The sequence below is a fragment of the Elaeis guineensis genome, chromosome 14 (genome assembly GCF_000442705.2).
Source record: "Elaeis guineensis isolate ETL-2024a chromosome 14, EG11, whole genome shotgun sequence".
Lineage (NCBI taxonomy): Eukaryota > Viridiplantae > Streptophyta > Magnoliopsida > Arecales > Arecaceae > Elaeis > Elaeis guineensis.
The window spans coordinates 54,877,129-54,889,356 of NC_026006.2; the positions used below are offsets into that span (position 1 = coordinate 54,877,129).

General features: G+C 36.7%; 1 protein-coding gene across 1 annotated transcript; it reads right to left on the reverse strand.

Moving 5' to 3' along the window:
• Window positions 1-743: 743 nt before the first annotated feature.
• On the reverse strand, window positions 744-10,525 carry LOC105057648 (protein OSB3, chloroplastic/mitochondrial). Its single transcript, XM_010940315.4, has 10 exons — window positions 9,946-10,525; window positions 8,196-8,334; window positions 5,559-5,655; window positions 2,850-2,938; window positions 2,633-2,750; window positions 2,408-2,508; window positions 2,150-2,324; window positions 1,989-2,063; window positions 1,549-1,610; window positions 744-1,458 (listed from the first exon to the last, which is right to left on the reverse strand). The coding sequence occupies exons 1-10, from the start codon at window positions 10,368-10,370 to the stop codon at window positions 1,291-1,293; spliced, it is 1,449 nt and encodes a 482-aa protein (XP_010938617.1). The 5' UTR covers window positions 10,371-10,525; the 3' UTR covers window positions 744-1,290.
• Window positions 10,526-12,228: the final 1,703 nt, after the last annotated feature.

The window sequence follows — 12,228 nt, forward strand, 5'->3', positions numbered from 1 at the left end:
GACAAAAATACTTCTTTTCTTTCGAAAAAATTATGACATCCTATACCGATATTAAGACATCTCACGTTAAAATTATGACTTTCTGTATAGAATGTTATAATTTTTTTACATGATGTTATAAAGAGTGAAAAACATTTTCGTCATTGATTAAAAATTTTTCAATGACAAAAATATCCTTCTTTTTTTATAACATTCTATACAAAAAATCATAATTTTAATATAAGATCCCATAATATCGATATAGAATATCATAATTTTTTAGAAAAAAAAAATATTTTTATCATTCAAAATTTCAAACAAAGAAGTAAAACTGTAGACATTAAAAACACGTTAGAAAACAATGACTATATGATCTAATAAGATGAAGCGGTGCACTCGACATCAGATTTTCTACATGACAGGCGGTGTACAAAGAATTTCTCATCCATGAAAATCGTGGTAGGGGGGGATGAGCAGCATGCATCCCCGTCTCTGCCTAAAACATGCTTGTAACCATTGGGTAACTGCAGGATAACGAAAATTCTGGTAACAGCAATTCTCATTGTTCTCATTTACAGAGCATTTGCCAAGAATTGAAGCTACTCCCTAGCTGGAGTTGCAACTTAATACTCGAGCATAATTCTAATCAATGTTTTACCGCTGCCCTCGGCCCCTGCAAACTCAAGCAATCCATAGGTCAAGTTGCAGCATTGAAGCTGTATACTGAAGTTGAGGTTACATATCACCATGCACTTACAGCAACACAATAAAAGGGCTGTTGCTCTAGTTGAACTTGCAAATGTTCCAATTACATGAAACAATAAAAAAATGTTCAAAAAGGAGAGCAAGACAACTGACATGTACAAGAACTCTATTCTAACAGTTGGGAATTGCTCAGTAAAAAGGTCTAAGTTTAACTCAGGGATATCGGTGATTTTCTTCTCAGTAACAACACATATTTGATATATATTTGATATACATGATATCAATACTAGTACATGTCAATCTAATCTAGATCAGAAGAAGATTTCTTTATGCCAGATTACTGAACCTTTTGGATCATTAGCTCATTATGTTGAGGAGAATGCGACTTGCACCACAACTTGACATGGATGCAGTTAGCACTTGCACTTGCATCAGGAGCAAATCAACACATGAATGGATGCAAAGGCATATAGACATTTTTCTTGTTGCTGCTGAGGAAACACAATTGCTGTCTCGCATTCATTGAGACTTGAAAAAGGCCTCAGATAATCATGCAGGGTAGAGAACATGAACCTGAGTAAGAGTCAAAACAGCAGCTTGTGTAGCTCAGAAAGGCAGGGTAGCTGATCCGAGGGTGGCCTTATCATGGCCAACAACTTTTTTCTCAGTATTCAATGGAGGCAACTTTTGCAGAACCCATTGAGGTGTATAAGAACCAAGCCACAAAGCTTCGCCAGTATCCTTGTGTTTAAAATCAGGAGAGTTCGGTTTCAACTGCACATAAAACATAGAAAATAAAGATGGTTCATATTTAATTTTGCATGGAGATGATGTAGAGATATTTGTGGAGCCATAAGGGTTCACCTTATTTGTTCGGTTGTCCCACCATTTGCTTGGATTTTCCACAAGACTTCTCCATAAATCCTCTGATCAGTGGAAATTGCAAAGTGTTAACATAGTGTAAAGCAGCTCTAAATGATTTCCTAATTCAAACATTAGGGCAAATAAAGCAAGAGTTTTACCAAATAACCAACAGTAAAACATAATCCTGTATGTTTTCGTGGAATACCAATAAAACCATGTAACTCCACATACTGTATTTAAACTATTATCTATTGAGGTTGGTTGTAGATACCATATCATGATCTATTACAGGCATACTTGAAACTTTCAAGAAAGAAAATGGGGAAAAGTAGACTATTTAAATGGTGCAAAAGGTCAAAATGCTTATAAAATCTGTACACTACATTTAAATGGCAAAATAACCCAAGCACAAACCAGAAGGACAATCCTGTCACACCCACCATTATTCTTCTTTTTAGATATCGCGGAAGAATTTTTTCCTTTGTTAAATTTATGAATTTCCCCACTAACAATTCCTGCAAATTGAACAGCATTTGCCCAAATTTAATAACAATCAGATCTGTAAAGATGCAACTCAATAGGTAAAAGATTTCAGAGGTACCATTTTCAGTGTTCTGAGCTTGTATTACATTCTTTTTTGTCCCTTGATTTTCTGTATTATTGCTTCCATCGAACACTAAGCCATCCAATTTCGGTAACACCCAATCTGGTGCACTAGCAAGCCATAATCCTTTCCCATCATCCTTGTGCTTAAAATCTGGGTACTTGGAAATTTTCTGTATAGCATCGAAAATTGTACAGATATGGTTGATGACATATTTCCCATCCCAAAAGAATGCAAAATGAGAGAAATGATTACCAATCCATTCACTTTATCCATCCGATTATCCCACCACTGTTGTGGATTGACAACAAGATCGTTCCATAATTTCATAGAACTCTCTGGCTTCTTTAAGTTGCCTAAGATAAACATAATGCAGCATTATGACTTGATTGAACAACAATATACTTGGTTTTATTATCCTATGACAGATATTTCTTGCTTCCCTAGTAGAAAAGTTAAATTTAAGACAAAAGTACTTACCACTCTTTTTGAATGACAGACCATCCAATTTTGATAAAACCCACTCTGGAGTTGACTCATCTATCCAAAGTAATTGGCCACTTTCCTTGTGTTTAAATGCTGCAGATTTCGGATAGCTCTGGATACATACTTACAGGGTCAATTATGATTGAAAAACAAAACAACAACAGCATCATCAGTGAATAGACATCAAAAGACACTAAAATTAGGATCTAACCTGACTTGATCTGTTATCCCACCATTCATGAGGGTTTGCAAGAAGGTCATTCCATAAGTGCAGGACGGATGAATTTTCCTCCAGCTCAGCTATAATGAGCAACATTAACTTGGTGAGCATGTGAGATGACTCACTGATCAGATTTGGATAGTCAGTTAAGAGTCATGAGTTAAAAACAATAGTGATTTGAATAAATGATTTATTTTTAGGTACCTTCAACTAAAATCATAAATAATTTTCATGACAATATACAAAAATAATAAAAACATGCTGCTACACCATCACAGAAAAGAGATGATGGCAGCAAACATGTACACCAGCGCATAAAGGTGGGACAACCTGGAAGTGTTAACTATAGTGAATAAGACTCAAGATTAAAACTCTACATCATTACTGCAGTATAAGATGGCTTACCATAAAACCCACAAAATATTAGTGTTACCATCACCAAAAAGAAGGTATATTTAAGTATGAAGGAATCATGACTGCAATAGGTTTTTGAAGAAGCATACAATCCAAAAGTCATGATTCTGATGAAACAAAACCTCGTTTCCTATTCAGAAAAATATCATGAGAAAAGAGACTCAATGTGATGAATACCCTAAATCCATTATGATCTTGAGTCCAACCTTATGAAACAAAAACCTTTATTTGGTACATAAGCGAAGAGAACTCTGCTATCTGTGATATCATTTTATTTGACACACAAAAGTAAGGATACCTGCCAATCATTCAATGACTCACCAATGATCTTAATTTTCTGCTCCAAATGTATATACCAACAACATGGAACTGTAGTTTCTGAAAGATAACATGATTAACTAGAACACTTTCTTTTTGACTCGGTAGGCTACAATGCTCACATCATCTCCAATACAGATACATCTACGTTTATTCTGGGGTGTCTATGGAAAGGCATTAATACATCTCTTGTCTAAATTTGAATAACAACATTATTTCTGATAAGAAATCATGTCTATCATGGGTAGGGATAGAACAAACAATGTCCCGCTTGCCTGTTATCCTAGCAATAGGCATGTGACGTTCGTTTGCATTACTGATCCAAGGGAGGTCTGTGGTGATTTATATGATAAAAGAGAAAATGCCTTTATTTAGGGATATACTATCTCTCATAAGGCAAGTACATTTACATTAAGAAATGAGCAAAGAATTGATAGCTTGATGGAGAAACATGACCTAAGTGAGACACAAATTGCATGATAACAAAAATAAAAAGGATTGTTGAACACTTTTTATTGCAGTGGCAGGAAACTTCCACTTAGGGTGGCACATACACATCAGAATCTCTCTGAAAAAATTATTCCCTGCACCTCCTTCCTCAGCATTTCCTTAATGAGACCCGCTTCTCTACTCCTGCACTTGCACCTGGCTCTAGTAACCAAGGTTTTAATTAATACAAGAGAAGGGCATTGGAGTGGAAAGACGTGAAGAGAAAGAAAGAGTGCAAAGTTGAGGTTGGACTCTTTTATGATTCTTTGCTAGCCAGGCTGCACACACAGATTCATAGTTCAAAAGTCCCTTGTGCAGGAAGGAACATTATTCATTCAAAATATAAACCACTAACATTAACAACATTACTCACTTTGATAATTGTCTCAAACCTACAGTAAAATCACTAAAATCAATGAGCCTAATAGTAAGCACTAGCAAAGAAAAGAAAGTTTGCCCCTCGTGATCATCTACTTCTGGAGAAGAAGGAAAAAAAAAAAAGAAAAAAAGAAAGGATAACTATGCAGGCGCAGCAAGGAACATCAGAAAAGATGTTTACCAAGGTCAAACATTCCCATAAGTGTTCATTGCTGAGGTCAAAAGTTAAAAAACAAACAGGAAAATGACTAAGCATTTTCATGGCTTTTAAGCAATCATGGTCTTGACAAGCTAGAGAATCGGATTCCAAAGAAATGCATATGTCCGAACCTGCACCAGACATTATATTTACTACAACATTGTTGAATGGAAATACATAGATATTTGAAGTAGAAAGATATGGATATATTACAGAAGGAAAACTCTGTAAGCAAAAGAAAATATAATTAGCAGACATGTTTCGTCAAAACCTTATGGACTTCATCAACTGATGGATGAGAGATGCAATCAGCATGGTTCTTCACACAAGTAAATATCCTTTTAACCCAATGATAGTTCCTTAGCTCTAGTCATCATTACTAATCACCAGAGAAACACCATAATAGATGAACTTTTTGTTTAATATGAGACCTAGCATTATAAAGGGAAGCTAAAAAGAATGGAAGAACAAGGAAAAATGTGATGTGTAGGAAGGTGAAACATTTTAATAATTATACACGCATGCATATATGCATATTTACATACATACATTATACATATACATATATATATCTGAAGAGAAAATTGAAAATTGCAACGACAAAAAATGTAAGATTTTTTTTTCCTCAAAAGACGGTTCTGGAATATTAATTTCTTAGTAACATGTAGATAGCTGCAAGGATCCATTAATTTACAATGTATGAAGTGTTTTCCTCTGAACTTGCTATGCTAAAGGACAAAATTTGCATGAAAAGCAATGGAAGATTGCAAATGAGATTAAATCACAAAGCATGCCAACTAATGCAACACCAAACCAACATCATTAAATAATGGATTCAAATTAAAACTTCAAATAACCAACAAAAGGAAACACAAGGTTTTAGTTATAAAACAAGAAATAACCTGAACTATCTGAAGCCACCTCATGTTTTTCAGACACTTTCTGGCCTTCCTTTTCTGGACATTCTTTTTGCACAAAACTTATGCTATGAGCTAAGACCTACAATAATCAAAACTGAGGTGTCAATTCTAGAATTAATAATACAAAATTAACGTCAATAAATCGAGACAAAAAAAAAAAAGAGAAAACAAATAATAGTAGCAACAAAAAGCAAAATGTGTTCACAAGGCCAGCCCCAAATATGTTGGCAAGACCAGTAGGTTATGTTAACAGTTATTTAGTGAAACTAATAAGGAAAGGTATATCTGAGAAATCCAAAGATTAATTAAGGACACCATTTAGTTGATTTGTGTGCATATAAAATATATTTTCAGATCAATTTTCAAAATAGAAAATAGTGACAGTTAAGGAGTGAATTTCTGAAAATGAATTTTACTTGAAAACAATTACTCATTGCCAAGCATAATAGATCGGATGGCTTCCTATTATCTCTTTATATTACTTTGTCATTTAGCTGGTGCGCTTACACATCTTTTCCAGCAACTACTGTTTATGTAAAAATTTATGAAGTGATGTTTTGTCAATAAATATAATCTAAGCATTCTATAAAAACGCATCAAGAGAAAATACAGCTAAGAAAAACGTATTCTCATCATCTTTTATCTTCTGACATTTTTTTTTGCATATCTCAGAAAATACATTAAAGGTACTCTTGATTGTATAATGTAATAATTGATAGTGCACAATTTTCAAGCTAAAAAAAATTCAAAGTGTAACTAGCTATATGTTTGATCTATTCTTAGAAGGAAAAGATAACTTGTGTTTCATATGCTACTTAGCAAACATCAGATGTAAGTCACCATCCAAGAGCAACAGTTGCAATTGAAGAACTAGCAACAACAATGCACTCATCCTTCTCCAACAACAGTTGAAGAAATACTTCACCAAATAAACAGCACCGACAACTCAAAGTGAATGCACATGCAAATATACTAGTCTCTGATTTAGTAATGCAAACACACTTGAAATGGTCCAACGAAGAGTCCAAACAACAAAAAAAAAAAAACTGCAAAATACTGGAAGGCACACAATGCCAAACTAACATCATGATAGCAAATATCAGCCACAGAATGTATCTGGGAATCAGTTTTTGGGCACCGAAACATGTCATATTATCTTATTTGTGCTAGAATGTCGTCCTATTCGAGGTTTGAGGCTGCAGCTTTTATAGTTTGGAGATAAATTCAAAGTAATTTAAGGTTGCTTTTAAAACCGAGTCAAGTAGAACTAGATGAATTTGCATTTTTATGACTTAAATAGGTTAGAGTTTCTGACTTTTCCTCCTTGCGAGCTTTATCTAAGTATGAAATGGCTGTAAAAGTTTGACATTTATCACTTAGTTGAATCAACCTTAGAGCTTTGAGTGGATTACTCCTCACTTTTTTTAAAGTTGAAGAGTCCCACATCCTATCTCCCTTCTCATCAATTTTAAATATTTTCTTTTATGTAATGTTTAATCAAACTTAAGGCCAACTGTCATATAGCTTAGCATTGCCAAGAGGTTTAACACTGGATGAGTTCAAAACTCCAGGAATTATGAAATTCTGGGTTCAATTTTGGTAATAAATTTAAGTGCCATAACTTGAGATGCGGCATCCATTTCACCTATAATTTAAATGATTTAGGGCATATGGATCACATATCTTACATGTATCTGATGCACTAAATGGATTCATGTTCATGAAGTTATCGTGGCCCCAAAGTGCTCTAATGGGAATTAGAGATGTAAGAGTCCTCCTCCAACAACTTTCAGTCCTAGTTTAAAGTCTCAACCAAATCAATGGTTAGATCAAGTCTAGGCTTCTTATGGTTTATTTTCTACATATGTAGGGGTCGGTTCATCCCCAACAGGTTGAAGATAAATTAATGAAAGTTTTATCTTATTCCTCAGATTTTGCTTATCTTTATCTACCTTCTTTTTGGGGGCTCAAGGCTTCATGAGCATTCTGCCTGGACCTATGAATTTGATCCAGCAAAAAAATTCTACATAAAATAGGAAATAAGATTCAGGTTACTAGAAGAAGCTCTAAATTTCAGATCTCTACTTCTTGGAGAATCAATCACCCTACTCTTCTCTACACCAAGCATCTAGGCATGCTCAACCAAACAACGCCATCGTGCTTCAGAGAGGCTTCCTTCAAGTTCAGCAAGTTCAATCCATCAATGCCATTATATTTCAAAGCTAGCTTGTTCTTTCCACTGTGTCATTATTATTCAGATCATCAAGCTAGATATCACTGGCCTAGAGTCAAGATGACAAGCTTGGATCAATTAATCAGTTATTTAGGTAGTTACATAGAAAAAATGACATGGAAAAGCATGCCAATGAGACCTTCTTCATATATTAATTAAAAAAAAAGTTCACAAAGCTTTTTGCTTCGACAAGAGCAAGGCCACTCATTATCTTCTATAGCCAAATATTTCCTACAACAAAGTGGTAGCACCATCTAATAATCAATATTCCAAGGTTAAAAGTCTCAGCAAAAAAATATGCTATGACATAGTTAGTTTATATTGGAAAGTAGGTAATGTTGAAAAGATAAGCGAGGCACTTCTGTAAGGAAAAAAAAAAATCATACCTGTATTTTAGTTTGAGCATCTTTAACTGTGAATGGAGGTGCATCTCCACTTAATTGTCCAGTTATGTAGATAAGGTCATTTTCCTTCAAATAACATGCAGCACATTGTGCCAAATCACCTTGAAAAATAATTGGAATCCTGAAAAAACAAAAACAAGAAGTGAAACTTAATGTAGTAAATAAAAGTTATGCTAGTTTCAGAAAGTTAGAGGAAGAGAGATGGGGTATACAAATATCATAGTAAGATGGTTTTCTTTTTTTTTTTAACTAAATCCAAAGATTAAAAAGGGAAATCAAAATGGATATTCTGTTTTCACTGATATTTTTTAATGATCCTTGACCAGATAAGAATATCTGTTTTACGGGAAATGATATCAGCTGAAAAAAATAATAAAATAATCAAATACTAAACATTAAAGGCAAAGTCATTATCCATTTGAGCAAAATTAAGAGCAAGAAAAGGAAATAAAAGATTTAGGAAGACGAACAAATTACTTAAGGCATTATGTTCCTTCATGAACCATAAAAAAAAAAACAATAATCTAAGTTCCAATGCTTCCAGAATGAAAACCCAAGAATTAATTCTTCAAAGATTCAAATAAGTGCATGGTTAGCAAATTTTAATGCAGTATATCAGTGTGAAACAAAATTAGTATACATGCCATAAAATAATAATAGCTCAATGAGAAACAAGCAAAGAATACCAATTTGCTAATTCTTAGTCAAGTTGTTGAAATTAAATACAGCATGATATTCATGGAGAAGTTAGTATAGTAGATGGCATAGCCGTGCATCACAAATCAAACAAAAAACAGAATCTCCTAAGTGCCATTTGCATTTTGACACAGTGTATGCCATACTCACTCCCCCTGATAGAAAGGGATAAAAAGCTACAAAAGTCCAATAATCAAACCAGATTATAAGAAAATGAATAGATTTGGACCACAAAATGTACAACCACCAGCCTATTAGAGAGAGTCAAAGTATGGCCAAATTCAAAAGGATACTTACATAAATAATCCAATAACATTTTATATTCATATATACATAAATGGATTCTCTACTGATAAGAACATTAAACCATCAAATATAACACAAGCAGATCTTGAATCTGTTAAGGACGGGTCAAAAGTTCACATATAAAAGATAGTCAGAATCTTGATGAATCAAGAATAGCATTATTTATGTACAAATTCATACTACGAAATAAATTCACCACTATAAAGTTCCTTGAACTTGGAGGTGATATTTGATAAAAATTGAAGATATTGTGGGAAAGTACAAATGAAATAAATATATCCAAGAAATAATCTATTCAAGAAGATATTTGCAGATCTATTTTAGATCGAATAATCGAACCTAACTCAAATCAATTTCAAAAGAATAGCCATGAAAAAACACAAAATCCAAATGTAAAAGCGATTAGCTTATAAAGTTTGAATTTTGACATTCATGGAACCCAACCATGTCCAGCCAACTCATGGCACTACTTGTAACTACTCAAATTCTGTACAATGAATAGACGTATCAATGAAGCTGAGACTGTAATAGGAACCAAAGAAAAAGAATGTCAGGTATTTATAGCAACATCTCCACCATGAAGCTCAGAAACATCTGATATATCTCAAGTAGACCAAAGAATCACGTTCTAACAGACAGCCATGAAACACCACAACCAATCAGCCATTTTTTCTAATAGAATTCAAGACGTAACCAACAATAGGAACATACAGCAACAAATTAAGCATACCAGAACTGTGGCAAACCCTTCTTAGTATTTTCCTGAACAAGGACCGACACAGCGGCGTACATGCCGTTGGGCAAGGTCTGGAGCTGGACGGGCACGCCGACAGTCCCGACGAGGTGCACCAAATTGGCAACCCTGGGCTGGAAGGGGACCTCACTCGGCCTGGGCAGATCCTTCGGACCCGAGGGATTCCAGTCGGAATTCGAAATCCCTAGACGGTCCTGTTCCGGCTTAGGTTTCGAGTTTCCCTTATGGGTGCGCTTGGCCGGTGCGGCGGTGGCAACGGCGGCGGTGGCGGCGGCGGCGGTGGACAAAAGAGCGGAGGACTGGAAGGCGGCAATTACGATGGGACGAATCGATAGCCATTTTTTGTATTGGAACGAGGAGGAGGAGGAGAGCAGGGAGGCGAATGCTCGGGAGAGATTCATGAAGGCGGAGAAGAGATCGAGACGGAGAGGGAGAAAATGAGCGAGCTAAAACCCCAGAAAATTTCGGAGTTGGGAAGTGCAAGTGTATATAAAAACCCTAGTTCTCGGCGGCCGACGCGAGGGTTCGGTTGGCTTCGGCCAGAATGGGGGCGGAAAAGAGCGTTTTGATGTGGGGTTTTATTAGCAAAAATTATTTTTATACGTGGTTTTGGTGTAATAAAAGATTGGATAGTGGTATAACAAACATTTTGAATAAAATATTATTATTATTATTATTATTATTATTATTATTATTATTATTATTATTATTATTATTATTTGGAGCAACAGAACACTAATATGAATACAGTCAAAAAAAATTTAAAAAAAATATATCCCAAAATGCTTATAGTACCTCAGTAATCTCCATCCAAACCACATCTTCAGTGTACTCAATCATAAAAGAGGCCATCCAGTCGACCGCACTATTGATCTTCCTATAAATATATCTGATAACGATCAAAGAGGAGCCCTTTAAAAGATAACAGACATTCCTGAGTAAGGGGTGGACAGTCCCAGCTCTCTGTCCCTTCCTCAGCCAATCAATAACTGTCATTGAATCACCCTCCACTACTAGCCGTTCTACTTGTAGTCACTGTCTCGCAAACGATATACCAGCCCATGCCGCTCGCAACTTCACTGCAGGGACAATACTATCCTGGAGGTTGCTCCCACCGGCCGCTACAAACTTAGAGCCAGGGCCCCGAATGACAAATCCAGCACCACCCCTGGAACCATGAATACTGTCATCAAAGTTGACCCTTAGGAAACTCGGAGGTGGGGGCTCTTAGGTAATAAATACCACACAGGTAGCCGTCTGAGTAGCAGGAGAGTCCCAATTGTCCCTAGTAATTGAGGTCAAGTCAGACGACATCACATGTATAACCTCCCGAGCCTGCACCATAGCTCTCTCCAAAGTAAGTCACGCCGGCTGCCAAGATGACCCGAAGGTACCTCGGTTCTTGGCATGCCAAATATGATAAGCAATGTAAACTGCTTTAATCCCCAAACCCCTGGAGGAGGCAGTTTGCAAACTCTGCCGTAGACCCCCTAGGAAGTGCTGAACTGGCTTCAAGGAGTCAGTCACCATCCGAGACATTCCCGCCAAACTCCAAACCTGTGGGGTCCTAAGGCATGGGAATAAAACATGGTCTAGGGATTCCTCCTCAGTGCATCCACTCAAATAGATCAAGGGGATGTCCATGCCCCTAGCACACAGGACCAACCTCATCGGAGATGGCCCTAGGCAACCTTCCAAAGAAATAGCTAAACCCTCGGGTGTACTCAAAGCCTCCAGATCCATGCAGCATCCATCCTCCTAACCAACGCCTCCTGAAACACATCGTAAAAGTCTCTCACCACAACCCTCGGAGTGCAAGCCGAGCTCCAGACTCTGACATTCGAACCCCCGAACATAGGGATAGTAGTGGCCAAGACTCGCTCTGCTAGAGCCGGACCAAAAATCTGAGAAACCACCTCAACATGCCAGCCGACCCCCCCCCCCCCCCCGCCTTGGTGGAGGAGATCCGGCAACCCTCATCGCACCTGGAATGTCGACGCTGATATAGGTTGGCCAACGATCCACTGGCATGTTGGCAATCTAGGGATCATGAGCTAGATGAATCTCCCATCCCCCACAATTCATCTAGTCCGATCATGAACTATCTGAGCACGTAGGTTGATTTCCTTCCAAATGAAAGAGATCCTCTGGCCTGAAGTATTGTCAAAATCATGATATCTAGCTCTGATCACTTCACTCTAGATGCAGGTTGGGTGAAGTAGGAATCCAGTCGCATGTCGAGCGATCAGGACCTCCCGT